This window comes from Hemiscyllium ocellatum, chromosome 39, assembly GCF_020745735.1.
Source record: "Hemiscyllium ocellatum isolate sHemOce1 chromosome 39, sHemOce1.pat.X.cur, whole genome shotgun sequence".
Lineage (NCBI taxonomy): Eukaryota > Metazoa > Chordata > Chondrichthyes > Orectolobiformes > Hemiscylliidae > Hemiscyllium > Hemiscyllium ocellatum.
In genome coordinates, this window is record NC_083439.1 from 19,639,934 (window position 1) to 19,656,750 (window position 16,817).

Here is a 16,817-nt window from a genome sequence, read left to right on the forward strand (position 1 = left end):
AACAATCCAGGTTCTTTTCAATTGATAATTTCAGTTGCATCACACTGTAAACCTTTGCTATAAATTCTGTGTCTTACAAACTTATTCTCCAAAACCACCTGATGAAGGAGCAGCGCTCCGAAAGCTAGTGCTTCCAAATAAACCTGTTGGACTGTAACCTGGTGTTGTGTGATTTTTAACTATGAAATATCAAAGCAGGCGTAATCTGCTTTTGCAGTTAGTTGAGAGATTACTATTGGCCAGGACATGGGACTGTTCTTTATGCTTTCCTTAAATTGTTCGTCTGTAAGGCCTGCAATAAATAATTCAAGTTTCCCAATTAATTCTTTGACCCGTTTCAGTTAAAAGGATATTTTCCAATTAAAGTGATTAATGTAACACGTATTAACTAATGAAGCCTGCTCAATACACCCTTTATCCCCATATTTAAAATCAACTCTTGGATGTGGACCAGTTTCCATCCCTGGAGGTCAAAGGAATACGTAGATACATAGACACATCCTCTGCTACATCACATGGCCTTGTTCATGGACAATGGCCTTTTCAAGAAAGATTGGTTCATCATTCCTCAGAGGAGGGAGTGTAGTCTGTTAGCACACAGAGATGTGTCATGGGGTTACAACAATATTGCGGATTTGAGTTGTATGATATTGTCCAAGAAGAAGGTGGGTGTCGTGATAATATCACCGGACTAAGAAATCAGCGTCTTGGGCTGATGCTCTGAGGATTTGTTTTCAAATCCTACCCCAGCAGTTGGCAAAGTTTGAATTCAGCAAATAAAATATCGAATTGAAAGCTTGTCTCGACAATAGTGCCATAAAAGGTTCATTGATTTTTGTAAAAATCGATTTGTTACACTAATGTCCTTTAGCGAAGGAAATCTGCCATCCTTGAAGGTCTGGCCCAGTGTGTGACTCTAGACACATTGCAAATGTGCTTGACTCTGAAATCATTGAACAAACACGACAATCAGTGCAAGTGAGATTAGGGATGGGCAACAAATGGTGACCTTGAGAGTGAGGCCTACACACCATGAAAGAATAAAACAGATTGTAAGTGTTCTTGTGTTGAATGGGGTGATCAGAACCAAATTTATTTACGTCACGTCTGCGCACAAACGCTTCAGTTTTTTTATCATTCACAATGGGAAAATGTACATTCTGAGTCTCGTGTGTTATGTTGAACTTTAAGAAGCTATCTGTTCTGGCTTGCAAAATCTGTAACTCTATAAAGACAAAACGTTTTGTCAAAATTTTTCATCTTGCACTCATCAGGACAATTTGCAAGAATACCAGTTCAAGGGGAAAACCAATAATTATCCTGCATGAGTGGAGAATGCTGAATGATTGGCAAGTGAACTCTAACCAGTCGACGCATTGTCATGGAGAAAGCGCCAATCAATGATAGATATTGCTGGAGAAACTCAGTAGGTCTGGCTGAAATGCCCTAGAATCATAGAATCCCTACCGTGCAGAAACAGACATTCAGCCCATCGAGTCTGCACCATCCCACTGAAAAGCATCCTGTGCAGACCCACCCCATCTAATCCACTTCGCCTGCATACCCTTGGACACTCTGGGCAACTTAATGTGGCCAATCCACCTAACCTGCACATCTTTGGACTGTGGGAGGAAACCAGAGCACCCAGTGGAAACCCAGTGGACACGGGGAAGATGTGCAAACTCCACACAGACAGTCGCCTGAGGGTGGAATTGAACCCGGGTCCCTGGCTTTGTGAGGCTGCAGTGCTAACCACTGAGCCACAATGCTGCCCTCCCCCACCCCCATCCCAGCAGCTATCGGCACTGGGGTCCTGGTCCTGCCATTGATTTTCCGTATTGTTCTGAGTCATTATGGTGTTACCTTCAGGGGAGGAACGATGACTTGGATACTTTTAGATGCTGGTAATCCAGGCATTTTCCATTACAGTGAAGGCTTTTGACCGTGTTGATTTGCGACTGAATATCTTTTGATCTAGATTTGTTTTCCTGCCCACATGTTAGTGGGAAATGGCCCATAACTCTTTTCAACTCTTTTTTTTGGTCTTGGAAAGGAAACGTGGCCCTTTTCAGTTTACAGCTGGAAATAGTCTGAGAGATAACCACTGAACCAACAGGGCAAAACAAGAGCAACATGTTTTTCAAATGTACAGCTGTTTAACTGCCAAGATAACTCCGAGCTGAACATAATTGTTATTGTTCTGTGGAAATTTGGGGAGTAATTTTCTTCACTTGCCTGGAGCTTTTCCAAGGGCAAGAGGCAAATTCGAGGCAATGGCATTGTCCGCAGAATCTTTCAGACACGTTCACTGCATTTACATTCAAGGTCACAGTCTTTTGGAGAAAAAACAGGACCTACACGCTCACAACCCGACTACAGATGTGATACCTGGCAGGGTTGACGCCTTCCTCCAAACCTCCAGTGAATACAAACTCCTTCAGTAACGTGCTTCCTTCATTACCAAGGTGTTAGTTCACGCCAACATTTTCAGTGTAAAATCTGACCGGGTCAAATAGCCACATTGGCCGACGCCAACAAACTAAACGAGAGTGGGCAAGCAGAGCTAACCAAGGAAGGAGGAGTCTGAGGCCCACTTAAAGGTGGGAGGGTTTGGTAGACTGCGGAATGTAAAGGGTGTGGTTGGCGTGGGCATTGGAAGGATCCTGGGGAATGGAGAGGGGAAATCGGCACTCTGGGGAGTGTGGGTGGTTGGGTCAGGTCACAATGTTGCAGTTGACCTCCTCCCTCTTGCCTGATTTGGCAAGAGGAGAGATGGGGTAGCAGGGTATGTCTGGGGTGTCTGAGATGTTAGTCCCAATTAGCTTGTCTGATGCTGTTCCTCTCGGTTGATGCACAATCATGTCATGGTCACTCAAATGCCTCCAGCCTCGGTAGGGAATGAATGAATGAATGAATGAATGGAAGCATGACTGGGGCAATGGGGTGAAGAGTCATTTACGTAGCCAGCAGATACCAAATCCTTTGGACCTGGTGCCCACAGCAGCTAACATCCGGTTCATGGAGGCAGCTATGCACTCACGTGTTGAGAACAGCCTGTAACGGATAGAACCTGGGCAAGCTCCTCTGCCCTTCACTTCAAGTCTGTAGATAATCTTTGCCAAACATCACCCTTCTTGTCTATCCATCTTGGTTAGCTCGTGAATGGCCACATCTGGACGTTGATCGTTGTTGGTGGGTTCTGCAGGGACCTGTTCCCCAGTAATCCTCAGGGTGTCTGAGACCAGTGGAGTTACTTCTTCCTCTAACTGTGAGCTCAAGTCGATGCTGTATTCATATTAGACCTACACTTGATGGAGGCAAATGACTCTGTGCAGGAGGAGGGTGGGAGTGCAGAGTCTGAGACTCATGATTGTTCCTCCTCAGTGATGTGGTTTGTGGGGCTGATAGGGATGGGTCTTTTTTTATTTCCCCCCCACCTTCGCTCAGGAATGGGATTCCGAAGCTGTAAAAAAAAAGACAAAGAATTGTTTGTGTCTTGAGTTCCCACATTTTAGTGACAGCAATGCTGCTTCCTGTACAGATGGGGGTAGAAGATTGGAGTCCCTCTGACTGACTCAGTGCCTGTAGGTATCCAATCTCCTGTTACTGCAGGAAAGGCCCCCTTGCTCTCCTGCTAGCTCAGCGGCCCGCTGCGTGAAACGGTGAGCAGCCTCATGTCTTCCACTTATCATATTGGTTGCTTCCCTGCAGAAGGAGAGAATCCTTAAGAGACAATCAAATGGCTACAGGAGCACTCTGTCTGCATGGATTGATAGTGAGAGAGATGGCAATTTCCAGTGTTGTTATTGTTTGCATGCTTTACTTGTAAGAAAATATTGGTGCAAGGGAAGTCAGGAGTTAAAGATTTCTGAATGAAAGGTTAGTGCCTTTAAAGCGCTACAGTTGATGTAAAACAGGTCAGTATTATAATTAGATTAGATTACTTAGATTAGATTACTTACAGCGTGGAAACAGGCCCCTCGGTCCAACAAGTCCACACCAACCCTCCAAACAGCAACCCACCCAGACCCATTCCTCTACATTTACCCCTTCACCTAACACTACGGGCAATTTAGCATGGCCAATTCACCTGACCTGCACATCTTTGGACTGTGGGACAAAACCAGAGCACCCGGAGGAAACCCACGCAGACACGGGGAGAATGTGCAAACTCCATACAGACAGTTGCCTGAGGCATGGGCCTGTGGTACCTGTCAGGTGTTTAGTACGAACCCATTCTTTATTGCTGTCTCCTTGTCCCGTGTGAGTTTTTGGTGAAAAGCCCAGTCGTGTACGTTCACCTAGTTGGGCTGAATGGTCAGTGAAGCCTTTCGAAATATAGCACCCAGAACATTCTGGAAGCTGGGGCAGGACCTCCTGGCTATAAAATTTGCCATTTCTCTCCCACATGCATGTGCAATGAGGAAAGTGGGCTACCTTCCCCCTGCAAAATGCAATTATTTCAGCTCGCCTCCACATTCACCCTCAAAAGAACAAGAATGTGGCCCTTCTTTCTTGTGGCTTGATTCCCACTGAACCAATCTTTAACAGGAAACTGTTTTTGTTTTGTAAATAAGTCAAATTAGTCAAAAACAAAATCCAAGTTAACCATCTGGCAGTATGTTTAAGCATATTGTCAGGGGATTCAATTGTGGTGTTATTCTAAATTTCCAGCATGTACTTTAACATGGGCATTAATATCTCTTCTTTAAGATATTTTGGCATAGAAAATACATACAAAGTACAAATTAGGCCACTCAACCCTTGAACCTGTTCCACTATTTAAAGAGAATGTGGCTGATATCATTGTCATCCCAACCTTCCTTTATACCCCCAGCATCTTTAGATTCTGATGTCAGTCAAAAACCCATCTAACTCCGACTTAAAAATATTCAATGACCTTTACTCCAGTGCTCTCTGGGGAAGAGAATTCCACAGACTAAAGACCCTCTGAAGAGAAACAGTCTCCTTGTTTCCTCCTTAAATGGGACATGCCTTATTTTAAAACTGTGTCCCCTAGTGCTTGTCACTCCCACAAGGGGAAGGATACAGTTCCAATTTGTCCTCGTATGACAAACCTTCATTTGAGGAATCAGTCAAGTGAACCTTCTTGCACTGCTTCAAATGCAATTATAATTAAAAGGCAATTATATCATTCCTTAAATAAAGAAACGAAAGCTAGACAGAGTATTCCAGATGTGGTCTCCCCCAATGCCCTGTACAGCAGTATTTATTTATTTAGTAACAATAGCTCTATTACATTAAAATGAACAAGAAGGTCGGCAATATCTACCATTACGTTATGTTGTGTGACTGCTATGTATCCTGTTTTCAATTCATGTCCTAGCTTTAACTGACCATATGTTCATTATAAAATTCTCTTTTGTGATTTCTTTGTGCAAACAGGAAACAAATTCTTCGTATGTCAAGCCTACATTTACCTATGAACAAAATGGCTCTTGCTGACACTTTTTTCAGAATTAAGTTTTGTTTTGACAACTTGCTCACAACTGCATTTTATTTTAGTTTTACACCTCCTCCTAAAGCTTGCGCCAATGAATGGCTGACTAATGCTGCACATTAGCATTAACCTGAATACCTTTATAGCTGAACACTATATGGGAGACATGTGCCTTGCAACTTGGGCATGGCTAAATTAAGTCTATGAAAGTAAAAGGTTTCCTTTAGATCAGGTGGGAATGTGCTGACACGTCTCTGGAATGCTGCCAGCTCACCAGAGGCTGTCACAGATATGAGGGATATAGCCATTGCCAAGTCCCTAAGCTGGGAAAAGCTGGAGGAACATGTTAAAAATAGGAATGAATTCTTAGGAGAAACAAATTTCTACTTGTGCAGAATCCAATTTGTGGAGTTACTGACTTCAAAATCCAGGGCTCGTGCAGTATTCCTCCTGATGATAAATAGGCAGAACCAGATCTGGATGAAACCCACCAACTTTGTACCACAAAATGGAAATGGTCTGTCCCTTCAGAGCAAATAGTATTTGTGCTGTCAATTAAAACTCTTCAGAAGTTGGAAATCTGAAATTTATACAGAAAATCTTGGAGCAAGTCAAACCCCATCTGTGGACAGCGAATCACAGTCCAGGTTTCAAATCCAAAGATTCCTGAGTAAGAGTCAGTGCAGAAGACAGTTCTGGGGAAGTACCTTCTTTGAAGTTTCTTCTCAAGTTGCCTTTCTGATCCTTTACATGGATTGACACATGTTTCAGTGTTTGAAAACTGAGTACCTGGTGTGTTGTTTGTTTGGGCATAGAGTTAACACGAATATTGACTGAGTGATTTGCAGACAAGATGATGAATGCTCCCATCCTAAAAGATAAAAGTAAAATTGTTTTTCAGATTTGTTACTTTTGGAATGAAGGAGCTTTCTTATTCAGTCTGTAATTGAGGTGTTACAGATTCTATCCAATTGTATTATCTGGTTCCTCACAATCTGATGAGGTGAGTAACGGTGGTTAATTGTTTTTGAATCACTTTTTTTTGTCTTACAGAGGAGGAGCGGAGGGTGATAGCTAACAACCGTGAATATAACGAAAAGTTTCAATATGCTGTAAGTGAACATTTTGTCTTTGTAAACATTCCAAAGTCTATAATCTGCAAACCATAATCCAATAACAACAGAAAACTGTAGTCAAAACTCATCGGATTGAACTTTAAGAAACTTTATGAATGTAACTATGTTAGAAGGTATAATAAGGGGAGTGTATGCTGTATCCTTGCAGTCACATGTTCTAGGGGCATGTGATGTGGTATCTTTGTAACCGTTCCTTTCACACATGCAAAGTAGCTATTCTAGGAGTAAAGACATAATTAAACCTTTCCTCTAAAGTGACAGATATGGTTATTGCGGACTCCTGCCTGACTACAAAAGTATCTCTTGTATTGCACTGCTTTTATGCAGAGTAATTTGCTTAGGAAGCCAATGTTCTTCTTTATAGAGTTATATATTATTTCACGTGCTAATATGTTTCAAAGGCATTTATGGGCGTTCATTGAAATTAAGGTCACAATAATCCTAATTATTACCAGTAACTGAATATACAATGCTTATGATTACTACCAATAATTACATATATCCTTGAGAGACTTGCAGCCAAACGATTGTGACAATACAAGTATTGAGGTCAAGAGGACCAATTGGCTGGTTCAAAAGTCCATTCCCAAGGTTTTTTTTAATGAACCTTTCTTTTCATCATGTTTCTTTCACTCTGACTCTATAAGATTCCACCTGTTCCTCCATTACTTCATGCCATTAGTTGCAATAACTTGCAAGAAGAACATTTCTCAGGCCTTCACCTTAATTGTCCTGTTAATTAGGTGATGCAGTTCAGAGTTGCTAAAGAGAACAGCAGCTCTCTCTGTGAATGTTACAGAGCTGTCTTTGGAGGAGGCATGATCTAAAGCTACAGCTTCTCTATTTGACCATCAAACTGTCTCCATAGTACCTCACTCCTGAGCGATCTGCAGAAAACTCTTGATGCTGAATCAGAAAGGGCAGGTGATGGGACTGCCCTGAATTTGCTGTTAATTTCACTAGAACTGATATTTCCAGTCTGCAAACCTACAATACATAACTGACAAAGGCTAAGGGTTATTATGAAGAATGAATCATTTCCTTACACTATCTATAGATAGGTAAAATGGCACCATAAGCTATTTCATTGTCCTTTCAACTATTAAAATAACAAGTTAAATAACCCCTGGTAAAAACAATGACTGCAGATGCTGAAAACCAGAGTCTAGATTAGAGTGGTGCTGGAAAAGCACAGCAGTTCAGGCAGCATCCGAGGAGCAGTAAAATTGACGTTTCGGGCAAAAGCCCTTCATCAGGAATAAAGGCAGAGAGCCTGAAGGGTGGAGAGATAATAACCCCTGGTCTCCAGTTGAAACCCATCCAAGAATAGAGCGGTAAAAGCTTCCAACTGAAAGGATTTGAGGTAGAATTTGTTTGCATTCTCACCTGAGTTTGGAAACTACTGCTTTAATTTGGGGTGGCACGGTGGCTCACTGGTTAGCACTGCCTTCTCATAGCGCCAGGGATCCTGGTTTGATTCCAACCTCAGGCAACTGTCTGTGTGGAGTTTGCACATTGTCCATGTGTCTGCATGGGTTTCCTCCAGGTACTAAGGTTCCCTTCCACAGTCACAAAGATGTGCAGGTTAGGTGAATTGGCCATACTAAATTGTCCACAGTGTTCAGGGGTGTGTAGGTTAGGTGCATTAGACAGGGGTAAGTGTAGAGTAATAGGATATGGTAATGGGTCAGGGAGGGTTACTCTTCGGAGGGTCAGTGTGGACTGGTTGGGTTGGGCCTGTTTCCACACTACAGGGATTTTATGCTCTTAGTGATGTATTCATAGTAAATGGGTAATACTCTATGATGAAAAATATTGTGGAAAGTTAGAATAACATATTATTGGGAATGATAACTTTTATTGCAGCCACAACTGCCAGCCTTAGCCAGTTTTTTTAACGTTGCTTGTGATGGGATACGTTTCATGGAGAGAGGATGAGCAATCTGAACATATGGCTTGTATTAGAGTCAGTGACATCTGGAATACCATAGAGTTCTTCCCAAGGGAGTTTGAAGCACTCAGATGCTTAGAAAACAGGACCTCCAAGGTAGTAATCTGAGGATGACTTCTGGTACTACATGCTAAACCAGCATGGGGTAGTAAGATTCAGCCCATCCTCATAAAGCTTACAGATCATTTTGAAGGGAGAACTTCAGAATTCTCCAGTGTGATGAGTTCTAGAGCAAACTGAGCTCAACAATGAAATAAAAATAGAAAATACTGGAGAAACGCAGCAGTGAACCTGTGGAGAAAAGACACAGAGATAATGTTTTGAGTCTGATTTGAAGCGTGTTTGTTTACAAAAAATTATATTGAACTCAATGTTAAATTTAATGTTTCAAATCCTATACAATGTTTTCCGAATAAGCAAGAAACAAATCAGATTCAAATCATTACCTCTGAGCTTCTCCTGCATTTTCTGTCTTTGTTTCAGATTTCCAGCCTCCACGGTATATTGCTTTTGTTTGGACTCAAGAATGGAATAATAACAAAGCCCTTGGAGAGGTTAAAATGGGCGAATATAAAATCGTAAAGCAAGGAAGATGAAGAAAGGATTAGGAATAATTGTACAAAATGGGAAAGAGCAGATAAAATAGTTAGATGAATGACACTGAAGAAAAGAATAGGAGAAAAAGGAGAAGGGAAGATAGTTCTGAATCAGGATTACAGTGGTTATACACCAATGTGCAAAATATTTTAAATAAAAGCAGGAAACTAGACAGAATAATTAGAATTGAAGGACATGATGCAGTTCTGTCAGAAAATAGTTTTTAACAGAGCTGCCAATGTGAATCATGTATGCCTGGTTATAAAATCGTGAGAAGACAGAGAAAGAAAATTGAATAAGAAGCATTATTCTCATTGCAGTTCCATCTGGAAAATAGTTATTGAGGTTGGTGCTTGGACAGTGTATCTATATGTTAATAATTAATGATGGATCTGTATGTTATTTGCAGCATATCATAGCTATTCCTCGATAATGAGAGAGGTTTGAAGTGTATGCATGTGCTATTATCTTTGACCCTTTACAGGGGACTGAGATAGTGGTGAAGGCCCTTTAGAATGCATCCAGAGCTGTTTTCCCAATCGATATGTTGTCAATCTATTGAAGAATGCAGAGCCTGATCAGATTGTACATACAAAACCAGGGCATGTAACTGATGCACAGAGAATCCTTGGGAAACATTGTCCATAACCTAACAAATTCAAGATGAAAATGGTTGAAGATTTAAAGTGATTCAACACACGGGTGTCTAACTAGAAGGTAGCTATTTTCAGTTGTGTTTCAGACCCAAAACTGGATAATGGATTTGGAAATACGGTATTCTACACTACACTACAATGATAGTTCTGGTCTACTCTGTTGCAGAATCTGCTCCTACTCACGGTACATCAGTCCTTATCAGAAACTATGGATGTGCGTCTAACTCTCGTCATAAAGCTGGAGGCAAAAATCCATCCAGCTGAGTGGCTTCTGGTGCTGTCCCACATTCTCCATGTTGTCATTCACCATGACAACATTGTGCTCTGAAATTTGGGAAGGATTGTGAATAATCCCAAACTCTCCATTCATGAAAACATGTTTTAACAAAAAAAACAAATAGATGCTCTGATTATATTTTGCTTAATTCCTTCTTGTACTAAAGTGTGTCACAGGCTAGGCCTACATGGAGTGTTGGATTTTCTTTAAAATTGGCATATACCAAATGTAGGGTCGAATACAGAAGAAAATGGAGTACACTTAAAGAAGTACCAAAGAAATGAAGCAAAAGGAGAGATTAATTAATTCTGAAGAAAATATGACAGAAAATATAACCTTAGGTAAGGGAAAACACCAAGAGCTAACACCAGCATCAAAGGATGGAAGCGCAAAGAGGCATGTTTACTTTTGAATGAGCCCAATACTGAGATAGTGGCAGAAATGAGTCATGTATTTTGAAATTTTAAGGTTGAAAGTTGGATGTTAGTTTCTACTCTAAGAGAATTCCAAGACCCACCTCTGGGATAAAAGACACAGTAATTAGGAGTAAAAGCAGGAAGTTGCCAAATCTGGCTGCTTGCAGGCAGAACACGGAAGAGTTGTGGGGAGTCAGTGAGATAATGGAGACGCTGGCCATAATTTATAAATCATTTTGTAAATGAGAATTGTTTCTGAGTTCAATGGCCGGGTCTCCATTTGTCTTTCCCTCAGATGTGAGTGATCCTGTGGGCTCCATATATGGAAAATGATTAATAACCAGATTTCAGGGACAATTTGCATTGATTTGTAAACGATACTTGACATACTTGATGTTTTGAGGAAATCAAAGTACATAAAAGGAAATTAAATATCTTTTTAGAAATTTATTCTCATTGATTTCCAGAATTTGAAAGGTCATACTTTATGATGTTTGTAGATTTGATGACAAGACGTTTACTTTTCAGCCTGAAAAGTACTTCACATTTAAGCATTTGTGCGTCAATTGGCAAATGAGTGGGGTCAAACTTGGAAATAGCATCTCCTCCGTAAATAAGCAGTCTGATCTCCGTCGTGAAAACAATTCCAAAATTTATCTCCGAGAAGATTTCCTTTCAATGAAAGCAGTGGTGAAACTCCTTTTTTTAAGTTGTTCAATTTTTGTTAGTTATTGTTTTGAATAAATTAAAATTTAATAATTTTTATCCTCTACGCTTCAGTGCTTTTTGGTTGTAATGTGGGAAATTCTCATCAACAGTAAATTCTCTGGTGGCCAATCCTGTTGTTATTTATGAATTCTGAACTTCAATTCAAGAAGGATAATTTGTCTGATAAAAGCATGTTGAGAATTAACCACCCAATTGTACGAGTGCAGGAAGGCCTAGAACCATTAGTCTGACTCCACAGACTTCAATTAGCTGGACTCATGATGCATTTTCCAGACATTGTCTACTTCCAACTGAATGTTGTTTTTTTTTAAAATATCAGGCACAAATCCATAATTTAAGTCACAATTTCAACTTTTTAAAAAAAAAATGCACTGACTCCATCTGGTGGACATTAGGTTACAGGCATTGTACATGACCTTTTGAAGCATTATTTTTAATTGCATTGTCCAGTGTTATCTTTGGGCATCTATTGGGCCAATGAATTTCCCCATATAAATATGTGAATTTATGGTTTGACGTTTTAGTATTTCTTGAAATTGTTTTAGCTAGTTAAAATTTCCTAATTCCTAGATCTGCTATAACATATGTTTCATCAATGTGCATTTGCTGCAATGCGATTGATGAATTGAGGACACTTTCTACTGCGCAGACTTTTAAAACATGTTGGCTTAAACGCGATTACGGCGCCAAATATTTAAGCGCTGTTTCTAAAATGCGGGATTGCACAAGAATGCAACTTCCACATTGTAGAAGAACTGACTTTATATTGATAAAACCAAAACTGTTTGAACCTCACTTCTGTATAAAGGACAATGTATATCTGGGGTGTGAGAGGAGAAGGCAAACGCCTTATAACCACATCTTAATATTCTATTGTCCATTGCAATAAATGCTTACTTTTGTATACCTACCTTCCCAATCAACACCTATTCATTAACTTCTTGTTGTATTCATTGAACAGGCAATAGTTAAATTTTGTTATTATTTTGATTTCAGCTCCCAGCATTTTTCTGAAAGCATGGATGAAATTAATTGTTAACTCCCCATTTCTAGTTTGGATGAAATCAAAACTAGTTATCAAATTGGTCATATTTACCAAAGCAAGTTAAATATCTTTTTTGGTCAGTGATTTAAGCCCTACCCCATAGACTGGAGTGTGACTCCTTTTCCCAATTTGTAGTCTGACTCTGAACTGAACTCAGAAACCTCGACACTCTGTTTTCTTGTTATATATGGTATTAATGACAGAACACACTTTACCATAAGTGAGGTAGATTATGGATAAGCTAACTATAGCAAGAGCAAACTTGATTATTTAAAGAAAAATATTAAAGTGTACATGACAGCAACTGAAAACTACTGCTTTCTGCATTATGTAGTTGATCAGGTGTGAGCAGACAATACTGACAGATCATCCTACAACATGACCGGGTGACATCAGAAAGTCAGTTAGAGTGTAACATACTGGAACCTGTATCTTGTTTTCTGCTGAAACCTTCCTGGTGCGGTTGTTAATGATTCACCTAGAATAGCCACTTTCTGTCCCAGTTGGAGTCCAATACCCTTAACAATTTCTCCTTCGAATCCTCCCACTTCCTCCAGACCAAAGAGTTAGCTATGGGCACCCGTATGGGCCCCAGCTATGCCTGTCTCTTTGTTGGCTACGTAGAACAGTTGATCTTCCATAATTACATGGGCACCACTCCCCACCTCTTCCTCCACGACCCTGAGGAGTGCATTGGCGCCACCTCATGCTCCCGCGAGGAGGTTGAGCAATCCATCAACTTCACCAACACATTGCACCCTGACCTTAAATTCACCTGGACCATCTCTGACACCTCCCTCCCCTTCCTGGACCTCTCCATCTCCATTAAAGACGATCAACTTGACACTGACATTTTTTTACAAATCCACCGACTCCCACAGCTACCTGGATGACACCTCTTCCCACCCTACCTCCTACAAAAATGCCATCCCGCAGTCCCAATTCCTCCACCTCTGCTGTATCTGCTCCCAGGAGGACCTGTTCCACCACAGAACACACCAGATGGCCTCCTTCTTTAGAGACCGCAATTTCCCTTCCCACGTGGTTGAAGATGCCCTCCAATGCAACTCATCCACATCCCGCACATCCGCCCTCAAACCCCACCCCTCCAACCGTAACAAGGACAGAACCCCCCTGGTCCTCACTTTCTACCCTACCAACCTTCACATTAACCGCATCATCCAACGACATTTTCGCCACCTCCAAACGGAACCCACCACCAGGGATATATTTCCCTCCCCACCCCTTTCTGCCTTCCGCAAAGACCGTTCCCTCCATGACTACCTGGTCAGGTCCACGCCCTCCTACAACCCATCCTCCCGTCCTGACACCTTCCCCTGCCACCGCAGGAATTGCAAAACCTGTGCCCAACCTCCATCCTCCCTCACCTCCATCCAAGGCCCCAAAGGAGCATTCCTCATCCATCAAAGTTTCACCTGCACATCCACCAATGTCATTTATTGTATCCGTTGGTCCTGATGTGGTATCCTCTACATTGGGGAGACTGGACGCCTCCTCACAGAGCACTTCAGGGAACACCTCCGAGACACCTGCACCAATCAGCCCCACCCCACCGTGGCCCAACATTTCAACTCCCCCTCCCACTCTGCCAAGAGCATGCAGGTCCTGGGCCTCCTTCACCGCCGCTCCCTCACCACCCGACGCCTGGAGGAAGAATGCCTCACCTTCCGCCTCGGAACACTTCAACCCCAGGGCATCAATGTGGATTCACCAGTTTCCTCATTTCCCCTCTCCCCACCTTACCCCAGCTCCAGCCTTCCAGCTCAGCACTGTACTCATGACCTGTCCTACCTGCCAATCTCCCTTCCACTCCACCCTCCCCTCTGGCCTATTACCTCCATCCCCACCCCCATTGCACTCTTTTCTACCTTCTCCCCAGCCCAACCCCCGCCCCCCCCCCCCCCCCCCCCCCCCCCGGTCCCATTTATCTCTCCACCATGGAGGCTCCCTGCCTCTATTCCTGATGAAAGGCTTTTGCCCAAAACGTCGATTCCCCTGCTCCTTGGATGCTGCTGACCTGCTGTGCTTTTCCAGCACCACTCTGATCTAAACTGCAATATTGACTAGTTTCATCCAGGCTGTGTGAAAATTTAAACAAATTGAACTGCTTTTTGTTATTTATGTAAATGATTCAAGAATGACCGTCAGGGGAGGCAGTTTGAGATTTGTGCCCAGTCTTGGCTTATTTGTGATTGCAGAGCTAGAGTGGTAAACTGCCCTTGGAAATGCCCAGCAAACCATTTAATTCATGGGCAAAATCTGCCGACCTGGTCATCAATGCTGACATAAAAGAATAAATAAATGTTTCCAGAAACATTAAAATCTACAGATGCAATATATATGATAAAAACATTATGGGAAAAGTTATTAAAATTGCCATTGGCTGAACCAATGTATGTCACCCATTTATATTGTTCTAGATGGTCTGTAGACAAATATAGTGAAAACATGATTATTGCCATCAGTTTATAACTTGATATTAATCAGAAAATTCAACAGTTGTTGATTACATTTAAATATCTTTGAATAATTGTACTTTTATGTTATTTCAGAATAACCGCATCAAAACCTCAAAGTACAATGTTATCACATTTCTGCCTATCAACTTGTTTGAGCAGTTCCAACGAGTTGCCAACGCATATTTTCTGTTCCTGCTGCTTTTACAGGTTAGCGATTTTTAAAATACAGCACACAAGAACAGGAGTGGAACATGTTTACAATTGGTATCATGTGACTGACTCTTCTTTGACAGTGGAGTATTCAATCACACGTGCTTCAAATATTAGAAGAGAAATATTTTCATCTAATGAAACAAGCTCGCGGCTGCTGTTAAAACCGTGATTTCTAGCATCTTTTTGTGTGTTCGAATGGTTCATAAAACTTATTGTGTGTTAAGTTAAACTCGGCAAAGAGCGCAACTTTCCTTCTGATTTATGAAATTAGCAAGGCCACACCCTTTGTGAAATGAGTGGCCCAGTATCCAAGATGATTAGTTACCATCCTGAACAGGATCTTATAGTTTATTTGTACCATATCTACTATCAATGGGCACTTGTCATAGGCGCTGTACTCTTTCCACTGTTGGTCTTGAGATTTACCAATTGAATATGTGTGTCAATATAAAATTATCTTGAAACAATTAAACTAAAGAATAGGGAAAGTACCATTTCTATTGTCTACAATACTAGTTTTCCCCATTTTTTACAGCTGTCTCTGTGGAGCAACCAGTGGACTTAGGGTGCACCAACCAGGTACTCAAGGGGGCAGAAAATAACAGTGAAAGGGATGGGGAGGATGGGATGTGAATTATTAGTAACAGTCTTAGGTGGTTCCTCTTCAGGGGTGTGCCATCCACATACTATTAACATCCAGAACTCAGCATTGGGTTTAGTGCATCTTCTATTTATTCAACTCAATGTCATCAGCTGCAATGACCTTCCAAATCTGAGCATGGCATTGAATTCAGCACAATGTTGAAATCAAAATTATTAACGTTAAAAGAACAAATTTAACATGATATGTTTTTGCAACCATGAATTCACAGTTAAGTCCGGATATAAATATATGTTTTAATCCTTCACAAAGTTTAAAAGTTTACAAGCTTTTGTTTAGTTCAACTTTTATTTCATCAGTTTGATTCTATTTCATTGTAATCACTTCTGTGTGCTATAATTTAGCCTCGACTTGTTGGCTTGAAGTCACTTACAATTATTAAATATGTGACTTATCCAGTTTAAGTCTTTTAAGCTGAAATGGATTGTTTTATGTAGACACACAGCACAGGGTAAATGGCCTTTTTTTCTTACTGCTCCGTGTTTATGCTTCACAGAAGCTTATTTAAGGGCAACATTCCTGTTAATTTAGTCTCTTAGTTCAGATTGCTTGATAATTCAGTTGTTTTATTTAAAATTTGTCTTAGGAATTAAGCAATGCAATGACAATCTCCAGATCACTTATTTATTATGTATTAAGTGAAGCATCAGGTGTAAATTGAGCTAAATCCCAGGAGTGTACACTTGTGAATTATTTAGCTTGATTCTAATTGGGTCTGTTTTGATTTTTTTCAGCTGATTCCTCATATTTCTTCACTATCCTGGTTTACCACAATAGTGCCTTTAGTGCTGGTATTAACCATCACTGCAGTCAAAGATGCTACAGATGATTTTGTAAGTACTTAATTCATGTTGGGTGAAGTAAGGTGCCCATTGCACTAGTTCAGATTCGCTCCTTCAGAGTTTAGAGGCAGCTCGTGAAATCCTGTATAAGAATACAGGATTTGGGCAGCACGGTGGCACAGTGGTTAGCACTGCTGCCTCACAGCGCCTAAGACCTGGGTTCAATTCCCGACTCAGGCGACTGACTGTGTGGAGTTTGCACGTTCTCCCCGTGTCTGCGTGGGTTTCCTCCGGGTGCTCCGGTTTCCTCCCACAGTCCAAAGATGTGCGGGTCAGGTGAATTGGCCATGCTAAATTGCCCGTACTGTTAGGTAAGGGGTAAATGTAGAGGTATGGGTGGGTTGCGCTTCGGC

At 41.3% G+C, this 16,817-nt stretch overlaps 1 protein-coding gene across 2 annotated transcripts in view; it reads left to right on the plus strand.

The window, feature by feature from the left end:
- The window catches only part of atp8b4 (ATPase phospholipid transporting 8B4), a 258,094-nt gene that overhangs the window by 121,493 nt on the left and 119,784 nt on the right, over positions 1-16,817 (plus strand). For both annotated transcript variants that reach the window (XM_060853370.1, XM_060853371.1), the window contains exons 4-6: positions 6,515-6,573; positions 14,842-14,955; positions 16,357-16,455. In XM_060853370.1, the coding sequence (XP_060709353.1) occupies positions 6,515-6,573; positions 14,842-14,955; positions 16,357-16,455 (272 nt within the window). The remainder of the gene's footprint in view (positions 1-6,514; positions 6,574-14,841; positions 14,956-16,356; positions 16,456-16,817) is intronic.